Below are 21,409 nucleotides of genomic sequence, written 5' to 3'. Positions count from 1 at the left end.
TGCTTCTCTGCATTCTCTTTTGCTGTCTCCATCAGGCTTCACTCCGATGAAAGCTCTTGGTATTCTGGGAGAGTCATTTTCTGTTTGGACTACATAGTTTTTACTCTGAGGCTGATCCATATTTTCACAGTTAGCAGGAATCTAGGACCCAAAATCATTATGCTGCAGAGGATGGTAAGATTGTGGCAGCTCTTCAAGAGAGTCTGAATAAATGATGTGACACCTTTTCTTTTGCTCCTCAAAAGTGAAAATCACCACTGTTCTGATGAGAGCAGGAAGTTCTCTCTTCTTAAATCTGCTAAACAGAATGAATTAAGATTTAAAAAGCCCTAATTAAGTGCAGGGCCTTTTTCTGTCCCTCTGCACAGGGGGAGAATAAAGATCAGGCTGAAGATCAGAAGAGGAAATGTTTCCTCATAGCTTTTGTCTTCCACTTCTCACATGTTTCAGTGATGTTCCATCACTCCTGTTACTCACATGAGCATTCCCCAAACAAGACATGATGGATGGTAAATACTGTAGGAGGAGGATTTCTGTCTTCCACTGCATCCATCACACAAGTAACTGGAAAGGCAGGTGGTGAGGAGCCTAATGGAGTGGCTAATTCTGTCCTTGTAGCTGGAGGGGGTGTTTGCCAGCAGACAAGGAAGAGAGTGGGCTTCTCCCTTCCTATTGAACACATCCCTGGTAGTGTTGTGGTTGCATAACCAGTTTAGAAGTTCCCTAAGTGGGAATGGTCAATTATTTGCATGTGTGTGTTGGTGACTGTGAATTCATGGAGCAGTGATCTGAAAACTTGCATTCAGATGGTGGTAACTCCTGTGGGCTTTCTAGTATTTGTTTCTTTTCCACCCTGATATCCAGTTGGAGAGACAGCAAGCCATGTGTAGCTTGGAACAGGCATGCACTGGGGCACTGATGCAACTGCTTGTTGTCCTTTTTCAGATGATAGACGTCTTCTTCTTCCTCTTCCTTTTTGCTGTGTGGATGGTGGCCTTTGGGGTGGCCAGACAAGGGATCCTGAGGAAAAATGAGCACCGCTGGGAGTGGATATTTCGATCCGTCATCTATGAGCCGTACCTGGCTATGTTTGGCCAGTACCCTGATGATGTTGATGGTAGCTATCTTGGGTGGGAATCTCTCCTGGGGGGTGGGAGGGGGAAGGCTTCCCTGGCTGTCAACTCCTGTGCTGATTCCTTTCCTCCAAGCACTGAGGCAAGACTTGATGTCTGATGGGGAGGAGGGGAAGGAAGAAGCGACTTGTGCTGTGGTCAATGGCAGTCCCTGGGGCTAGACCCAGCAGAAGAAGGAGGAGAGGGCAGGCTCACTGTTTGCTCTCCTCTCTTGCCCTCTGAGGTACCACCTACAGCTTTGACCGCTGCACATTTTCTGGGAATGAGTCCAAGCCCTTGTGTGTGGAGTTGGATGCCAACAACCAACCCCGCTTCCCGGAGTGGATTACCATTCCCCTGGTCTGCATTTACATGCTTTCAACTAACATCCTCCTTGTGAACCTGCTTGTGGCCATGTTTGGGTACGTAATAAAGCAGCTATCACTTGCTTGTGTTCTCTTGAATCCTGTGTTTAGTTCTGGGCCCTTCACTACAAGTGAGACATTGAGGTGCTGGAGTGGGGCCAGAGAAGGGCAATGGAGCTGGTGCAGGGCCTGGAGCACAAGTGTGATGGGGAACGGCTGAGGGACCTGGGGAGTTCAGTCTGGAGAAGAGAAGGCTCAGGGGGGACCTGATCGCTCCCTACAACTGCCTGACAGGAGGATGGAGCCAGGAGGGGCTGGGCTCTGCTCCCAAGGAACAAGGGATGGGACAAGAGGAAATGGCCACAAGCTGCACCAGGGCAGGTTTAGATGGAGCCGAGGAGCAATTCCTTCCCCAGAGGGTGCTCAGGCATTGGAACAGGCTGCACAGGGCAGGGCTGGAGTCACCGTCCCTGCAAGTGTTCACACACCGTGGAGACGAGGCCTCAGTGCCATGGGTCAGTGGTGGCCTTGGCAGTGCTGGGGAATGGTTGGACTGGATGAGCTTAAAGGGCTTTTCCAACCTGGTTGTTTCAATGATTCTCTATCAGTGTCCCTCTGAGAAAGGGAATGAAGTCCTGGAAAACACCAGGAAGCCAGTGCTTCCACTGTGCCTGGGTTTTTTGCAGAGGAATTGCTGGGACTTGTCTGGACAGGGTTCCCAGCTTGAAACAGAGCTCTTAAGGGTGTGGTGTGGGGAGGTGAGCAAAGACAAAGTGATGCAGCGTTTATCACAGCAGCCTGATCAAATTTGTTACATCCTGGGAAGGGATGGCTGCCTCTCCTACTGCTTCTGTAAGCGTCAAACCAACCCCCTGTGTGAACCAGTTTGATACGGTAATTTGTCTGTGGGTCTACCAGTCAGGAGGCCTATTCTGGCATCTTGGGAGATGTTACACCATGTAATCAGGCATCTGAAACATGGTGCTGGAAACTGCTGACTGTACTCAGCAGTGGTTTGCAAATAAAGATGGTGGCTGGTGTGCACGTTATCTAATATATATTGACTGCACTGGGACCAGAAAGAGCAGGGAAAATTCTCTTCAGCTTCTGCCAGGAATCTCTGCTATTTGCACTGCAAGCTCTGACACAGAGTAACAGTGACAAGTCCTTGGGACCAGACTTTGGGAGTGTGTTGCTCTCCTGCCTCACTTCTTACTTGTGAATAGAGTTGGATTGGTGCTGGGCCTCTGTTCTACAGCCCATCTCTGCTTCTCTTTTGCTTCACACTCCCTTGCAGCATAACACAAATACAGCCCCTGGGCATTATTCCTGAGGTCCACTACGTCTACTTGTGTGTTTTGATGGGGCCTTGGCAGTGACAGGCTTAGCAGGAGCATTTACAGAACTGCTGAGAACTCTTGATCCACCTCGAGAGGCTCTCCCTGCTGAATGGCAGTGCCAGTTTTTCCTGGCCTGAGTTGAGATGTGTTAGTGTGGTGAGTGGAGAATGCCTCAGCTTTGGGGTCTGCTCTCCCCTCTGCTCTGAACCTTTCTTCCCATGCTGAGCTGGACTCCAGGGACACTCAGAGTTTTGGCAAGGCAGCTGGGACTGGTGCAGTATATCTGTTTATTGTACATGTGTTTTGCTAACCTGCACAGGACCTGGGGACAGGAGACAGTGCTTATACTCCATAGGAAGGGTGACAGCAATTCACATTAACAAAGTAAAGCAGTCAGCCAGATCTACCCTAGAAGTCGTTGATATTTGTTAGAACACTTACTTTAATAGCACAGTAAATGCTGTAGCTGATACTTATGCCAGTAAACCCCTTGGTTTTGCCAGTTCAGCCTGTTTTGTGGAAAGACCCAGCATGAATTTGCTAATGACACTCTGGAAGCTTTCCATAGTTCATTTTAATGACAAACCAAGCAACTAAATCAAGCAGGAGCACTGGACTGTACTGAAGTCAGGAAGCCCAGTGGGCAGACAGCAATCCCAGCTCATTTTCTCTTGCTGCACTTAGACATGTGAGATCTGTGACAGCTCCTTCTATGACTAATGTGTACATAGTATTTGTCAGTCTTTAATCATGCTGATGTCTGTTAGACACCAGTCCAACCAGTGCCTAATTTTTGGAATTCAGGATCATATTTATCTTCTAAACCAAAATACAGCTTCCACAGATGAAGGTTTCAGCTTCTCTTGTGTAAGGGTCTTATTAGGATCTCAGCACAGACATTTTGGAAGCATCCATCTACCATTTAATGGTGAACGGTCAGGCAGTCTGAGCTGTGATTGTTGCTCTGCTGGGTTCCTCCAGTAGGTTTGCTTTATGCCTGAAGCATTCTTAATGCCTCTAAAAAAATCTCAGGGACTTTTAATTCTCTTGTAAATGGTTTTTAGGGCCTTTTCGTTTTGCTTAGGAAGAAGTTAGCTGATGAGTTAATGAGGCACAGTACCTTGCAAAACAGCATCCTGTTCTCATGTGTCTAGGCTGGAAGGAAATTGCCTAGAGCGAAGGTACTGAAAGCAGGTGCAGTATTTTCTCCCTCTTCCAGCCTTGGGATAACTTTAGGAAACCAAGTGCTGCTATAATGAAAGGAAACACTGTGTTACTTGGCTCTGATGGAGGTCATAATGCTGTATGTGTTTTCTCTTTCTTCACCTCCTAGTTACACTGTTGGATCAGTACAAGAGAACAACGACCAGGTATGGAAGTTCCAGCGTTACTTCTTGGTCCAAGAATACTGCAGTCGCTTGACTATCCCCTTTCCTTTCGTCATCTTTGCCTACATATTCATGGTGACGAGGAAGTGTATCAAAATCTGCTGTAAGAAAGAAAGTAAAGAGCCATCTATTTGCTGTGAGTTGGATTATTCCTTACTGCCTAAAAGTCAGCTCTGTGGCCAAGGCATTGCAACTGTTCCATGGCATTCTGTGCGTAATCCAGGTGGTTAGTGTGTTGATAGGAAGTACCCAAGGGCAATGTGGACCTTGGAGGAGGTGGTTGTACTGGAAATTAGGAGCAGCTCATTGTGTTCTCTATCAAATGCAAATCCACCATGTTGCTAGAAATCTCTTCAGTAAGATTCAAATCATACTTGTGTACTGTGCAGACTTAGCCAGTGCTGTCCTGTCCAAGCTGTTTCAAGGCAGAATTACTTCACATATGTAAATCAAATTAGTCCTATCAGTTTAGGGTTGCGTGTGCTTTGAGAGTTTGGGAGGGTTTTTTTTGGATTAAAGCACTGAATAAGTTCACCCAGAGCCAGCAGCAGGTGAAAGTCATCTTCATGGTCTGCATGGAAAATGTAAACCAGCCAGAGGAGGGCCAAGCAGGTGCTCCAAGGGCTGGAGCAGCTCTGCTCTGGAGCCAGGCTGAGAGAGCTGGGCTGGTTCAGTCTGGAGAAGAGAAGGCTCCTTAAGGGGATACCTCAGAGCAGCTCCAGTGCCTACAGGAGTGTTGTGGTTTAAACCCAGCCACACAGCTCATTCACTCACTCCCCCCCTTCCTTCCTCTTTCTTTCTTCCCCCCCCTGCCCCCCGCTCCCAGAGGGATGGGGAGGAGAATTGAAAGAATGCAACTCCCATGGGTTGAGATAAGAGCAGTTTAGTAACTAAGGTATAACACAAACCACTACTGCTACCACCAATAATAGTAATGATAGAGGAAATAACAAGGGAAGAGAATACAATACCACCCACCGAAACGAGTCCAACCCAAAAGAGAGCCCCGTGCCCTCCTGGGTAACTCTTAGTTACATCCCATGCATGATGTGCTGTGGTATGGAATACCCCTTTGGCTAGTTTGGGTCAGGTGTCCTGTCTCTGCTTCCTCCCAGCCTCCCCTCCTCCCTGGCAGAGCATGAGGCTCACAAAGTCCTTGGTCAGAGTAAACATTACTGAGCAACAACTAAAAACATTGGTGTTATCAGCGCTGTTCCCAGGCTGAAAGTCAAAACACAGCACTGCACCAGCTACTGAGAAGGAATAAAAATTGACTGCTACTGCTGGACCCAGGACAAGGGGATACAGGAAACCTGGAGAGGGGCTTTGGACAATACAAGGGGGAATGGCTTTAACCTGCCAGAACAGGGGAGACTGAGATGAGCTCTTAGGCAGAAGCTCTTCCCTGTGAGGGTGCTGAGGCGCTGGCACAGGGTGCCCAGAGAAGCTGTGGCTGCCCCATCCCTGGCAGTGTTCAAGGCCAGGTTGGACACAGGGGCTTGGAGCACCCTGCTCTAGTGGAAGGTGTCCCTGTCTGTGGCAGGGGTTGGGACTGGATGAGCTTGAAGGTCCCTTCCAAACCAAACCAGTCTGGGATTCTATGATCCCTTTTGTCATTAACATCTGATAGGGTATCCCTCATGCACTGTTATCTGGTGGCAGAGACCCCTGATCTTGCAGGCTCTGTATGTTTAGGTAACTAGTACAGGAGGTGCTCTTAGTCTCTGCTTGCCAATCTGCCTTCTGGAGTTGCATTTCTTTCTGTCCTCCCATTACAGTACCTGCTAGGGCAGCCTGCTGGAGGACAGTCATTTTCAGAGGCTCCCCCGCCTCTGTTAGTTAGTGGGTCACTGAAAGAGAACTGAGATTCTTCTGACCCTCTGGGCATGGCCAAATAAGCAAACTGCTTCAAAAATGCAGGAGTGGCTCTATCAGTCCTGCAGCTATTTTCCCATTATTTATTCTCTCAGAGAGCAAAGAGATGAATTGTTTTAACAAGCTTCCCCCCCCAACACATGGAGTGTTTTCTCTTTTTCTCCCTTTTTTAAGAGCCATTTAGAAGCAGATGAGAGAGGATGAGTTAATTGACAGACTTATTCCCATCCATCAGCAACCTGACTGTTGCCCTGCAGCACAGGCTGGTTTTGTCACTAGTTTAGGAGAAAGATGCCTGCCTTGGGGTATAAATTCCTTAACACTGACTAAATTGTTTTGGATGTACAAATCACTGTTTGGTTTCCTGGCTGTGGAGGTGGTTTAACAGTAGGTATTTCTGCTTGAGTGATGCACAGTTGATGTTGCAGTTCTAAAAGAAATAGAAGATACATCTTGGGCTACACCAAAAGGAGCATGACCAGCAGGTTGAAGGAGTGATCCTGCCCTTCTGCTCCGCTCTGGTGAGACCCACTTGCAGCACTGCTTGCAGTTCTGGTGTCCTCAATGTAAGGAGGACATGGAGCTGTTGGAGCAAGTCCAGAGGAGGCCACGAGGATGAGCGGGGGCTGGAGCACCTCCTGTATGTCTCCAGGCTGAGAACATTGGGGCTGTTCAGCCTGGAGAAGAGAAGCTGCGTGGAGACCTCAGAGCAGCTTCCAGTGTCTGAAGTGGGCTACAAGGATGCTGGGGAGGGACTCTTCATTAACGCCTGTAGTGACAGGACAAGGGGTGATGGGTTCAAACCAGAGTAGCACTGGGTGAAGGAAATGGAACTTCAGTCAGTTGCTACCTGTGGGCTTCTTATCTTTCTGTTATTAATACCACCTGATTTGTGCTGCCCTGTTGGCACGGGATCAAATACAGAAGTATTATCCTGGAGGGCTTTGTTGCCTCGGAATGGTTTGCTCTGTGTCATTCCTTAATTTACATCAGTAGGAGATGCTTTGTAGAGAAGACAGCACCTTGATTCAGAGATAAGTTATACAACACAGGTCTTAACACATTACTCTTAATGATCTAATATGGGGCAATTTAGAAACAACAGGAAAGCTCAAACCCAGACAGGAACTTTCTGGAATGTCCTATACCTGTTGAACTGGCTGCCATTTCAATGGTGTTGACCAAGACCCAAAAAAGAGCCTCTTAGGGGGTTTTGTTCATATTTTCTTTTATTTTAACCAACTCTGGTTGCCAGGAGCATACAGTGAAATGTGTTAATGTTCTTGTTACCAGAGCTATGTCACAGGTGGGAAGTGGGGCTGCAAATGCTTTGGATGCAGAGAAGGGACTCATTAGCTTTGGAATACAAGCACTAACCCAGCCTTTTTGCATCTTAGCATTGGCAAGTCAAATTAACTGAAACTGAGGTGTTGTTTTTTCTTCACATCCATTTCCCAGGCTCAAAAAATGAGGACAATGAGATTCTGGCATGGGAAGCTGTCATGAAGGAAAATTACCTTGTCAAAATCAATACCAAAGCAAATGATTCGTCAGAAGAGTACGTCTGCCCTTCTTTGTCTTCACTCTCTTAACTTTCTGTTGAATATTTTTAGTGCAAGCAAGTTTTCAGCAGCTCTAAATGTTTGCAAACTAATGAGTAATAAATAAACTCAGAATAAATGTGCCCTTTATTCTTCCAAGGAAGTTGATGGGGTTTTTTGTCCTGTTTTTTCACCAAAAGAGAAAATGTTCCTATAGTGTTTTGAGGTCTTATTGTGGAAAGTAGTGCTATCAGCTGACTGATTTTGTACCATTAGAGGTTCATATTGGGTATTAGCAGAAATGCCTTCACCAGCAGGGTGATCAGGCATTGGAACAGGCTGCACAGGGCAGTGATTGGGTCACCATCCCTGGAGTTATTTAAAACACATGTACATGTGGCACTTAGGGACATGTATTAGTGGTGGCCTTGACAGTGTTAGGTTTATGGTTGGACTCAAAAGTATTTTCCAACCTAAATGATTCTAGGATTATGCAGTTAGAGAATGTTTAGTGTTAGATGTGGAATATCAAGCATTCCCACATCACCAGTCTATGTATTAGGGGATCTGTACCTGATAGCATGAGAGGAAAGACCTCAGGAGGGGAAGATGCTATCTGGTATGATGGTGACTTGGAGTACTCATTTTTGGCTGCTATCTCATGACACTTTATTTTTGAGACCTGTCTTGGTGTTTTCAAAGTAATAGGATGAGGATAAAGAAATCTAGGAAACAGAACAGTAACGTCTGTGTCTGATGGCTTCATTTTGTAGCTAGCTTATAGCAGCCTGACTCTCTAATTGAATGTAACGGAAGAGCTGATAAGAATGGGCAGGAAAGACCAGACTCTTTTCATGCTCCTCTGCCCTTGCTGTGGACACTGCTGTTCACAGGGAAGTGTTTAGGTTAAGACTACCCAGAGGCACTCAGAAGTCAAAGAAATACACAAAAATAGCTTTGATTCTGGAAGCAGAAGTGTCTTGACAAAGAAAATGGAATAGCACAGCATTAATGGTAATTCATATATTAGCTCATATACTTGTAATGAAACTGATGCCAAACCTCGTGCAGCCCTGCCTTCTTGGGAGGGTGAAACACTGGTGTTCCCAAGCAGTCTGGTTTGTTACTGAACTCTTGACTACATGTGAAGAGGGCAGCCTTCTGATAACTGATTCCAGTGGCTTTGGCTCCACTCTTTGGCCAGAGATGAGGACTAGATCTCTTAGCTCCAGACAGACTTCTGCATGGTTTTGCAAAGGTTGGAGGGGGGTTAGTCACGGCATCACCATTACCAGGACTCAGCCCTTTCTTTTCTTTTCTTTTTGTTTTCAGGATGGTGCATCGATTTAGACAACTGGATGCAAAGGTACTTGTGTTTCAGACTGTTCTGGGGGATGCACTTCTATCTAGTAAAGTAGTATCCATGTATTATCCACAAGGAGAATAAGCACTGAGAGTTATGTGCAATCTTTGTTACTATTGTCAGGACACCGTTTGGGCTGGGCTTTTTTGAACGTGCACCTTTGATCCCATATGTGAAGAGAAGCTGTGTGGAGACCTCATAGCAGCCGTCCAATATCATCAGGGACTGTAGAGATAGGAAAAAGGGTGATGGGTTCAGACTGAAACAGGGGAAGTTTAGGTTGGAGATAAGGCAGAATCTCTTCCCTGTGAGGGTGCTGAGGCACTGGCACAGGGTGCCCAGAGAAGCTGTGGCTGCCCCATCCCTGGCAGTGTTCAAGGCCAGGTTGGACACAGGGGCTTGGAGCAACCTGCTCTAGTGGAAGGTGTCCCTGCCCATGGCAGGGGTTGGAACTGGATGATCTTAAGGTCCTTTCCAACCCAAACCAGTTTGTGATTCAATGGAGCTGCAAGCTGTGCTGGAAAATGAAGTAGAAAGATAGTTGCTTAGTACTAAAGTGTTTCTCAGTATTCCTTATTGAATAGAATAGAATTAAAAATAACTTCTCTCTGTTAAAACTTCAGTATTCTGCTGTGTGACAGGCCCGTGAAGCACTGATGGAAGAAAGGGTATTACACACTTAAGAGTATACCCTTCTCACACATGTTCTGTCAAGTTCAGCTTCCAGTGCTGAAAACATGAGGTGATGAACCCAGCTTTGTTGTTGTTGATGTTGCTTAAAGTCTGCTTATAAAACAAAGTGGCAGTTCAGCTGTATTGTGGCAAGTTTGGTGGTGCTTCAGATAGCACAGGCCACGTCTTCTAGGTAAACAGAGGATGCTCCATACATATTGCAGGGTAGGAAGACCTTTAATTACAATTAAAATGAACAGTTCTCATCTGATTCAGAGAAATACCTTGTGCTGAAGCAGTATAAAGCTACCAGTCTACTGGAGAGCACATTGTTATCAGAAGTGTCATACAAGTATACTTTTCATGACTGATACTGAAAAGACCTTTGCAGTGGGTATTCTTTGAGACTTGACTGAGATACGTATTTTTTCCCTAAAGTGGGGAGTTGCTTTGGTGTGAAGAACAAACTTGTTAGAAGTCCAAGGGTGAAAAGGCCCCTATAGACTTCAGAATACTGCTTTTGACTGCTGTCAAATCATTTAGATTGCAAGATAATGGCTTGCTTTCAAGACTGAAGTGGAAATGGTGAGTCACTGAGGATGTGTCTAGTGATGCTCCTCTTGAAAGTGTAATACAACAACCTTAATTCTCTGCTGAAAAGTAATCCCTAAATGGTGCTTTTTATTCTGAGGGAATACCTTGCAGCAAGTTGTTTTGTCTATCCATGCCTTCAGCTTTAGGGAGAGAAAGGCACTGAGGCTAGTGCTTAGGAGCAGTGCCCTTGAGAGCCAGGCACTCCAGGCATATCTCACTGCCTCTCACTTGAAGGGATGTCCTCAAAGCAACTCTGAGGATGCATCTGAGTCCTAAGCATGAGCCTTGGTCGTGGGGTAAACTTGTCTTTAAACCTGATGACCCAAGGAATAACAGAGTTCATTTAGGACAAAGGGAAAAGGTTTGAGTCAGCTCCATGTGAATAGTCCATGGAATTCCACTGATCTGCAGTTTCTGCTTTAAAAAAGGAGCACAAGGAGTTGGAGTACAATTGGGAGCCTGGTGCCTGCTTGTTAACTGGGGGACACATGCAGTAATGCTCGCTGCATTAATTGCAGTGATGAAAGTGGCAATTGGGAATGTCCTTTAAAGCACTGTTGCATTTCGTTTGGAGAGGCAGTTACCCATAGCATGTGATTTATTAGCATTGCTTTCCTGTGAGAACAACATTGACACCACGCTGTGTCTACTGAACACAAGAAGCAGACAGTCGGTGTTCAGAGTAGTGGCTGGCATTCACACAGGGTAGTCAGAGAGGCAGGAGTTCAGATAAGGGGTTTAATGTCTGCTCTTGCTGATGTTATAAGGTATTTCCTAGGGTATTTCAAGGAACTTACTATTGCTTACTTGTTCTTTTCCTTTCCCTTCATCTTAAGCTGCCATCATCTGTTGGAATGAGTAAGACTGACTTTAAATAAACCAAGCTGCTTCTTTCTTTTTCTTTTCTAAGCTCTCTGATTTGAAAGGCCTTCTCAAAGAGATTGCCAGCAAAATCAAATGAAGACAGCTGAAACCCAAGAGCACCCACCTGAGCAGGGTAAGCCTTCTTTAAATCCGTTCTCTGACTTGAATAAATCATCAGTATCCGTGACGTTAAATCAGGATGTCTCTGGAAGAAGATTTCGTATTAATTTTTAATGCTTGTATTGATGTGTCTAATATTAGAAAAGAAATAAGAGCTAAATTCTATTCTTTGTTTGTTTCTTATGAAAACCACTATTTCCCAGCGGGTATTTCTAGCAGGTTTTGGCACAGCTTGAAACGCCTTATTTTGCTCCCTTGCCTTTGAATAAGTGTGAATAACCCAGGGTTGAGTTGTCGCTGTGTTAGCGGCCCTCTGGAAAATTTGGAGTTACTGGGCTGGATCCTTTACACTTGGTTCATTTTAAGTCTGAAGAGCATAAAAGCCAAATGGAGAGGACAGAATTGTAGGTAGGAAGAGGTTTATTTTCCCACTCTAACACTGGGGCATTATGATGGATGACTAAAGCCTGCCTGTGTCCTATACAATAAACCACAGAGGGAAAAGTTGACCCAAAGTCTCCAGAGCTGCAGTTCAGTGTCCAGTCATGAGCCTTGTGTCCTTTGTCATCAAGTTCTGCGGAAGAACTGGGTTGGAACCACAGGTTCCAGTGGGACACGAAAGCCAGACAGGGTATTGATGAATGTGGAGAATGCTGACTTCTTTAAAGACAACAGGTTAAGAAGTGTAGCTGTTCACAGGGATAATTTGGAATGACTTGATCAGCCTGAACATCAGAGCCTGGCTCCTTGTCCCATAGGAGGTTTTCCTGCAAAACAGCTTATACCTCTTCCAAACATTCCTGAACCCATTGTCTCACCATTTTTCAGGGATAACTTTATATTCGCTTGACCTGAAGTTCAGATTTTTTACGAACGACTTGCAGCCACATAATAAAAGCTACAAGGAACCCCAGTTACTGGGCTTATTCTTGGATGCAGTAAACTCCAGGTCACCTAGAGAATAGTCCGGAAGTGTGGAGGTCATCTAGTGCAACCCTGCTCCAAACAGCACCAACTCAGATCAAAGGTAGCTGCAGTTTGGCTTGAGAAATAGGTTGTAATTCAGCAAGAACAAATGCACATTTTACAGTTCCCGGGGAATTACTGGCTACACAGGCACAGAATGGGGGAAAATCTGATGAGGCAGCAGTTGTACAGAGAAGGGTCTGAAATCATAGAATGGAATAGTAAATAGATAATATTTTGCTGTCCTTGAGATGTATGAAGTAGTCCTGCTGCTTATAGTGCAATGAATCCTCTGTTGGGTACAGCATCCAGTGTTAGCACTAAGCTTTAAGGAAGGTGATGGAGTAGCTGCAGAGATTTCAGAACAATGCCAAGAGGAACTGGAAGCCTTAGCAACATAATCTATAGAAAGGAGTGAATGAATTACAGTTAAATAGCCTGGGAAAGAAGATACGTGTTTATGATGGAGATTGTGGAAACAGCCTCTCATTATAGCTAAATAGTGCCTTGACAAGATGGAGCCCCTTTCGAGTTTATGCCTGGTGAACTGTCTGGATGGCATCCTGGTGTGATCAAACATGTGAGCTACCCTGGCTCTGGAGCTGAGCCTTGGCACAGCTCCAGTCCCCAGTCACACAGTCATTGTGTGAACAAAGACGTTACTGTCTCACAGGAAGCAAATGTGTGTATTCTGCTATCTCATCTGAAAGGGAGTACTTATATTGCATTGACCATCTTCAGGATGAGCTGCTGGATTGGCCATTCCAGGTCCTTTGCATGCAGGTGTTCTTTTTGCTTTCACTTCCTGACAGTTAGTATCCCTGCTACTCTGCTAGGACACCCTATTCCGGATGGATGCTATGAAGAAGAGCCCCTTGATCCCAAGTGTTGCACAAGACATCCAGTTTTCTCAGCTGATAAATGAGGATGAAAGAAGAATGTTGAGCTGGGCTAGGAGCTCAACTCTATCTTCTTTTCTTTTGCTCATACAGGTACAGTTTCATCAAGAACAGTTCCTCTGAGCTGGCAGTAGCCACCAAGCCAATGGTAACTGACCCACCAGAGCATCATGTCTCAGCAGGAGTTACTGGGATTTCTTTTGTTGGTTTCATTTTTTTGATCAAACAGCCCTTTTTGCTTGTTGCAAGATGATGGTAAAACATGAAGATGACTGTTTATCTCCTGGCAGGGCTCCCATTCTGCCCAAGCTCTCCTTTTTCCTCCTTTCCCCTGATGTTCAATGGCAGCAATTAGTCCTTGTCAGCTGCTGTTAAAAAGCACTCCTTATTCCAAGAGTTCTGTTGCTGCTGCCAAAATCACTTTGCTTTTCAATTTCACTCAAAGGGGCCTGTTCATGGGTTTCCTTTAGCCACTAATTACTTGTCTTAATGAATCAATCTCCCTTCTCTTTCCTTTGTGTAGTAGCCAGATCGAGCTTGTTCACTGCATGGCCTGTCTGTCAGACCTGCTGAGGTCTGTAATGCTGGCATGCCACAATACAATGTATTTCAGCAGCATCCCCTGGAGGAAAGGCAGCCTTTGGTCCAACCCTGCACCCACAGCTCTGACTCTACATGACCAGTGGGGACTTCTTCCTGCTCTTCCTGGAACTGTGCAGCAATGCAGAAGCTCAGCTATTACAACCCTGCATGGGAGAGACTGAGTTAATCCACAGAGTGTTTCCAAAGGCCTCATGTGCAATCCTTGCTTGTTTCTTTAGTGATGATTGTATACTGGGATCACTGCAATCCATCTTAACATGTGTCTGCAGATGTTTGCATTTTTAAATGGAGGAAAGACTTTATCGTGATGCTCACTATGTCATGGTTGCTCTTCCTGCTTTCTGTCTGAAATAGCAGCAGAATTGTGTGGCATTTGGTGTGGTAGAGCTGGGTGCATGACTAACTGAAGGGAAGCTGCTACAAATAGCACTTATTTACCTTGCAAAGCATCGTGTCTGTCTTCATCCCCATGAACAATGAATGAACCATCTCCCAAGGTGCTAGATTCTTGAAAGCTGAAGTAGTTTCCTTTTGCCTGGCAAGGGCTATCATAATCCATACACTTGACCAAAAAGCCTGTGTGCAGGTCTGCCTCTGTGCACAAAAGCATGCTCCAGTTTGGGTCTCCTGTGGCAACAAATTGATCCAAGATGATGAAGACAAGCCTGGTTTGTGTGGTTGGGTGTTTGCTTCAGTGCTGGGGTATGAAGCCCTGCTGCACTACCAACAGCACTGTTACTTGTTTACATGTGGAAATATTTGTGTTTTCCTGTTGAAAGGGGCTCAGGCTTTCATTTCTTTCTGGGGCTTTGCATCATAAATTATGACAAGTTTCCTTTCTAGAAATTACTTTTCCTGTGTTATTTGTATGCCTTGAATGTGAAAATTGTGCTTTTAAGTTCATGCCTTTCATATATAAAGCCTGCAGTGTACTTGCCAGTAGCTCTGGTGATTTATTCTTCTCTCAAATGGTGAATGTCACTTGGAACCGTGTTCTGAAAGCTCAAAACCCTGGTGTCTGACCTGACCGCTGCTGCATACCATCACCACCTGCCTGCATCCCACACATGTCCCTGCCCTTGGTCACCCTGTGCCAGTGCCTCAGCACCCTCACAGGGAAGAGCTTCTGCCTAAGAGCTCATCTCAGTCTCCCCTGTTCTGGCAGGTTAAAGCCATTCCCCTTGTCCTGTCCCTACAGGCCCTTGTCCAAAGCCCCTCTCCAGGTTTCCTGTAGCCACTTTTAGGCACTGGAGCTGCTCCGAGGTCTCCCCTTCAGGAGCCTTCTCTTGTCCAGGCTGAACCAGCCCAGCTCTCTCAGCCTGGCTCCAGAGCAGAGCTGCTTCAGTCCTGAGAGGAGCTGACATCCTTTTCATCCATCCTGAAAGGAGCTGAATGCTGTCTGCTCTTCTTGGCGTGTGAGGGCTTGGCTGGTTTCAGGATGACTCTGGACTGTTGTGGGTATGAGGGGATACTATGTGTACACAAGCTGGCCTTTAGGCAGCCAGTCCTGTCACCCTGGGTCCCAGTAGAACCTCCTGGCAGCCTTGCATCCATGTGCTGCTCAACACTGGGCTGTCCTGGGCATTGATTTTAGGACGACTCTTCCTTAACCTGATGGATGCCTTCAACATCTTATGGTGCAGGTTGTCTTCCTGTGGAAATGTCCTACATCTGTCCCTGGGGGTGGGGGCCCTGGTGTGGGGTGGAGAACCACAGGGATGGGAGGATGCAGCATGGCTCAGAGCTGATACTTGAGGCTCCTGGAGGAATGACCCTGCCCTTGATAAGGAGGGATGTGTGTGCTGCTGGAGCCTGCCGTGGGGATCTCAGCATGAAAGTGGTGCCTGGGTGTTGTAAATAAGGCTTTCCTCACAGAGGAGGTGGCTTACGTATTTTTGCCCCTGGCTGTCTCCTGCTTTTCCATTATTAATTTGATTTAAAACATTGATATGATACTGTCTCAAGGCAGATTTGTGTCGAGTTCTTTTCCTGCAGCACCATATAAGTGGGTAGTAGCTCTTGCTTTATGCCATTCCTATTTTTCTTATGTGTAGGATGTTAATGTGTTTCCAATACCAGCATTATAAAGCTGTCAGCTAAGATACACGTAAATCTAATATTCTCCCTGTTAATTTATGAGCTGAGTTTTCTGCTATCAGGAAATCTTTCTGGTGAAAAGGAATCTTAATGAGATCATATAAAATGCCATTTTTTTTTTCTTGAAGAGGTATTTACTTTGCTTGAGAGATGTAGATTTGCTCTTTATGGTAAATAGCTGAAAACCACTGTATTTTATCTGCAGTGTGGGCTTAGTCAAGGAGACAATGAAATGACAGTTAAAAGTATTGGCTCAAGCAAGGCTATCTGAGTAAGCGAAGGCTGAAAGTGTTCTGCTTGCCTAAGCTGATGCCTGGTATGGCTTTAGGGAATTGAGGAATTAATCATGGGCCGTAATTAAACCTTGATTGCAATAAATCTGCTTTCAGTAAAATCTCGGGTTCATAAACAGAGGATGGTTTCCTCCTCCTAGCAGGAGCAAGACTGCAGGATGAGGCTGTAACCACGCGGCTGTGTGGAGGTGAAGTGCTGCTTGGTTTCTCCAGCATGCCCCATTTTGGCTGGAGTGCACCCAGATGCTGAAGGAAAGGGCTTCATTTGTAATGAACCATTTAACCACAAACTTCATCTTTCTTCCCTTTTCTGGTTGCAAAATAGCGACCAAATAGACTTTAGGGATCTGGAAAGACTGCCTCAATGGGTTGTGGCCAATGGGATGAGGTTCAACAAGGCAAAGTGCTGGATCCTGCACCTGGGCCACAACAGCACCCTGACATTTTTCATTAACCATGTTGCTCCAAGCCCTGTCCCACTTGAACACTTCCAGTAGAACTACAAGACACTCAGACACTGATGTCTCAGAAGAGAGGAGGGAGAAAACCTGGACGAGTATGGTCAGCAAGGCTTAATAAATAAATACATTTAAACCGAGATACAGCTCTTGGCTTTTCAGGTAACAGTCTTTGGGTCTGGAGGTAACGTTTGCCTTGCATTAGCCCCAGTGATGTGCCAGTGACCCCTGAGAGCTGTAACTGCTGACCTGGCAGGCACAGCAAATCTAAATATTTAGAGTTTCAAAGGCTCAAAGCAGTGAAGTGAGAGCTCTGAGGTTCTGCTGCAGGCTGTGATGTTTCAGAGCAGTCACCCAGGGTGTGTTATTGGGTTTTGTCTGCTGTAATGTGTGCTTTGCGTTGCTTCACTCCCAAAGTCCACTTCCTGCAACATCAGTAGAACTTGTGTAGGTTTAGGTTGCCTCCATTAGAGCTGCATGTATGGTGCACTTCAGAAGTGCAGAGTGAAAGGGTTTAGGCTCTGCCTTGGTGTGCTTACAAAGATGTTTCCTTTAATCATAGGAAAATTACTGTTAAGATATAAGTTCCAATGGCTCTTGACACAGAACAACTCAGTGTTCTATGGCTAACCTTGCAGACAATGAGACTTCCATGGTATAAACTTCAGGCTTAGGAAATACACCTGGTTTCATCCTTAATAGTGTAGATGCAGGAGCTGAGGTGTCACTGTAGTCACTTCACTTTAATCTCCTTTGATCACCTAATCTTGAAGTGCTTCACAGTGGAAGACTTTATCTGGCACTGAGAAACACAGCCAGTGTGGCAGAGGGTAACATCTTGGGCAACCTGATTTAGTTGAAGATGTACCTGCTCATTGGAGGGGTGTTGCACTACATGAGCTTTGAAGGTCCCTGCCAACCTAAACCATTGTGTGATTCTATGATCTTATGAAAGCAAATAGAGAAACTGGAATAAAAAAGACTTTTCCTCCTTCTCAGGTGGTCAGGGGCTGGAGAACATTGAGCAGCCCATGGGCAGCATCTGTCTGTACTGGCTCTATGGTTGTCTGCTAGCTTCTCAAGGAACACGCAGACAAGAGCTGAAGGGTCTCTCTCGGTGTTTATGAACTACTGATCAAGTCTCAAAGCCTCTGTTAGGCTGAGCAAAATCTAGAGGTCTTTCTCCTACCTCTGTCAGCTGATGTGTTCTCCGTGTGTGATGAGGTTACCCATAGAGAAGAATGTTTAGGTAGCCTTTTGGTTTTGTCAAAGACACGCTGCAAGAGCTAGGGGAAAATAAGGAACATGTTGCTTTCAGTTTAGTTGGATTTTCTTTTATCCGAAGGGACCATTAACCTTTTGTATGTCATCTGAATGTGCAGGAAACAAGGGATCAGGAAGAGATCCTCAATGCTATTTAGATGCTGTTTAGATGGTTTTCAGCATGACATGATGCTGTGTAATTTACATTTGAAATGAAAACTCATCTTGTAATTATCAATGTTTCACTCACAAAGAGAAATGATTGTTCTCCCAGTAGTCTGGGAACAGAGCTGACTCCTGATTGCAGGGAGTGAGAGTGGGCTGAAAATAAGCCTTTAACAGGAGCTCTTCAATTTCCTCTTTTCTTAAATAGCACATATCTGTTTGCTGTGTAGATTGAACTGGACGCAACCCCCTCCCTCTGCCCCAAGGTGCTTGGCATCTACTACTTGCTGGTAGTAGAGACAAAGTTGAGTTCTTAAGTTGTGAAGAGTCTGTCTCCATCTTGCCCCCTCTCAGTATGTCCCCAGATGCTTTTTCTCTCTGCTCTGCCATCCCTCTCTGAAAGTCTTCTCAAACTCCTTCAGCTGGCTTCATTGGTGGGATGCTTTTCTCTTTCAAGAGGATTTTGTCCTCAGTCTGTGTAAATGTGCCTGTTGTTTCCTTAGCATAGATGAGGCAATAACTTTCCATTTGGAATGTGCCAATAGCAGAAGTGTCTCTTGGGTTCTGGAATTTGACCTCTTAAATCTTCTGCAAAGGATGGAATTTTGGGTTCGATTCCACTTTGGCTTCACAAATTCAGTTGTGTTTCCACTAATGCAAACTGATGCTTCAGTTCTAGTCTCCAGCGTGAAGAGAACGTGGTGAAAGACTCGGAGCTCCTCAGAAACCCAGAACTCTTCAGGTCTGAGAATATAAATTCGGTCCCACTGCTTAAAAGCACCCAAAGCTGAGTTTTCCCAAGAACGGTTTTCTCAACCCCTGCCCCAAAGGAAAACACCCCTTCTCTTCTTGTTTGCACATGCCCTGTTAGCCCCAGGCAGGTGGTACCCATGCAGATGCATTCCCTGGGAGTGGGACAACACTGCTCCGACTTGCATTTCCTCCTGCCAGCCTGTCCTCCCCAGAGACTCTCCCTTCTCCCCATTCCCATCCTGCCCACCCCAGTTGCTAACTCTCCCCCAGTTCCTGTCTCTGGGTTGAACATCCTCAACCCAAACGTGCCTCTAACACGGACAGTGGAGGAAGCAGATTCTTCTGTAACATGAATCTACTAGAGTGTGTAATGGATCTGTGTAAAGAGAGGAGAAGTATTTACCAGTTTCAATAGAGACGTAATGAGTCAGGATTCAGAGAGGTAGAATAGCAAACATCTCTGTTCTCTGGATGCTGTAAAGCAAAGCCAGAGCTCCGCAGAGAAACTTTCATTTCATTAAACACTTTTAATACTCAGCATTACTACAGTCCTGCTGGCAGCATATCCTAGTAGCTACTCTAAAAGGAGTATCTTGAAGCCCCCCAGTGGGTTCAGTATTAAAATGACTGTTGGACTGGCTACAGCGCTGTGGTTTGGCAGGTAGGAAGCATTTTTACATATTCAGGTTCTGGTGGAATATTAAAGGATTCCAGCATACAAGAAGCAGGTGCTTCCTTCTCTAGGGGTGAAGTTGGAAGCTAAATGTTATCCAAACTACTGCAGCGAGTTGATGGTGAAGCACAGAATCATAGAATGGTGGTGAAGCATGCTGGAAAACAATCCTAGAATGGGTTGGGTTGGAAGGGACCTTAAAGCTCATCCAGTTCCAACCCCTTGCCATGGGCAGGGGCACCTTCCATGAGAGCAGCTTGCTCCAAGCTCCCTGGGGCTGCGGATGCCAAGTTCTTCCTGAAGTGGTTTGAGTAGTCTCATTTCTTGTGTTTCATTACCACAACAGCAGCATGTCTGATTGCAGAGAAACCACTGTAGAAGCAGATCAAACAGTGAATGGGAGGGTTTCCTCCTTGATCTGAGGCAGCATGGTCGTGGCTGCGGTTGCAGGGAAGTTGGGCATAGCACAGCAAACTGTGTTCTTAAGAACCTCCAGCTTAGTCTGAATCTTCCCTATTGTGGTGTTCTGGCATGGCTGCAGCCACAGGAGAATATTACCAGCCTTCCCATGGCCCAGACAGCAGTTGAGGAGAACTGGGAAGCAGAAAGGTCAGGCCCTGCTATAGATGAGTATGTCCAAGAGGCAGGAAAGGGCGTCTTCAGCTGCAGTGAACAAGACGAATGGTTGTACTCAAAGAGGTTCTGGCTTTTGACTGGGCAAAGTGTTTTTGAGTGTGTTCCCAATGCTGGAATCCAAGTTGGCTGGTAAGAAATGCCTATCCCTTTTATTGGAATTGGCACCCACCTCCCCCTCTCTCAAAGCAGTGCTTGGGTGGGATGGCACACACGTGGTGTGGCACTAGCCTGTGATGTGGCCTCAGCCACGTTCCTGTTTGGTGCTGTGTCTACTTGTCACCCTCCAGGCACAACTTGTTCCCAGCAGAGGCTCTGTGCTCATGTGCAGCTCTGCCAACTGGGACACAAAGTCTTTTGTGGGATGTGCCATGGCTCATCAGGTTCCTTTTCTAGGATCTTGCAGCAACAATGAGAAATGAATCCAGTGACCATCAGGGCCCACAGCCACAGTTTCTTTTGTGACTTACAAGTGCGTTGCCTTTATGTGTCTCTGCCCTTAAATACTTGCAGTGTGAGTGAAACTTACCCAGCTCCTTCTGTCACCCAAGGAGCGATCAGCTGCCATCCTCCAATCTGACAGTTTAGAAGCAGAAGCCACTTTATCCTCTTCCTTATTAAGTCTGACCCCTGGTACTTCGCACGCCTCCCATGTCCTTCCTCGAATGCCTGTTGTTTGGGAGGTTCTTAAAATGCCACATCATTCCCGTGGCACTGTGATTTGAAGGTTAGTGGAGGACATTCATACATGGGATCTCCAAAGTGAATATGCTGAGGCACGTTTCTGCCTTGTGAACAGTCAGCAATGGCTGACCTTGTTTGAAGGCAGCAGTTTCCCTCACAACCCCTATGGACAGCCTTTAAGCACTTAAAGCCCAGGCGCATCTCAACCTTACTGGAAGTGTTTCAGTGGCTCTGCTGTGGGGTAGTTGTGGTACAGTGATGAGATTGTTGCCTGTATCTGCAAAGCAAAACCTGCAAGTGCTGAGTGCTATGTGTTCAGAGGGCATAATAAACACCTCACCCCACTGTGGTCTGGTGCTGGGGAATTGTCCCCTCCTTAGGGAACACCAGCTTGTAAGTGCTTCCAGTCGCTGCCGAGACACAAACATGCTGGATCTAGTGCTAAGGAAAGAGTTGACCCTCCACATTGGAAACTATGGGCTAAAAAGTGAACAAAACAACTAGACTCTACTTTTGGCTATGGAGATAGCAGGAATTCAGTGCTCCCTTTTAGTCGTAGTGCTGGGAAACAGGCAGTGCAGCCCGTCTCTTATCAGAGAGCTGCTGCCAAAGGGAGGAAAGCGGACAGCAAATATTTACTGTCAGATCAATTCTGTTTAAAGTGCAGTGTTTGTAGCAGAGCTTGGAC

At 46.0% G+C, this 21,409-nt stretch overlaps 1 protein-coding gene across 5 annotated transcripts in view; it reads left to right on the top strand.

Annotated features, from left to right (window-relative positions):
• TRPM8 (transient receptor potential cation channel subfamily M member 8) overlaps window positions 1-14,709 on the top strand; it is a 51,137-nt gene extending 36,428 nt beyond the window's left edge. For 4 of the 5 annotated variants that reach the window (XM_061379368.1, XM_061379369.1, XM_061379371.1 and 1 more), the window contains 8 exons: window positions 36-174; window positions 946-1,117; window positions 1,357-1,534; window positions 4,151-4,341; window positions 7,539-7,638; window positions 8,954-8,987; window positions 11,161-11,247; window positions 13,193-14,699. In XM_061379368.1, coding sequence (XP_061235352.1) covers window positions 36-174; window positions 946-1,117; window positions 1,357-1,534; window positions 4,151-4,341; window positions 7,539-7,638; window positions 8,954-8,987; window positions 11,161-11,211 — 865 coding nt within the window. In that variant the 3' untranslated portion in view covers window positions 11,212-11,247; window positions 13,193-14,699. Of the gene's footprint in view, window positions 1-35; window positions 175-945; window positions 1,118-1,356; window positions 1,535-4,150; window positions 4,342-7,538; window positions 7,639-8,953; window positions 8,988-11,160; window positions 11,248-13,192 lie in introns of all 5 variants that reach the window. The other variant, XM_061379375.1, reaches the window with a different exon arrangement.
• Window positions 14,710-21,409: the final 6,700 nt, after the last annotated feature.

Source organism: Neopsephotus bourkii, unplaced genomic scaffold, assembly GCF_033783945.1.
Source record: "Neopsephotus bourkii isolate Nb327-2 ecotype Australia unplaced genomic scaffold, CSIRO-AGI_Nbou_v1 NB_1768, whole genome shotgun sequence".
Lineage (NCBI taxonomy): Eukaryota > Metazoa > Chordata > Aves > Psittaciformes > Psittacidae > Neopsephotus > Neopsephotus bourkii.
This window is presented reverse-complemented; position numbering and strand designations above follow the sequence as displayed.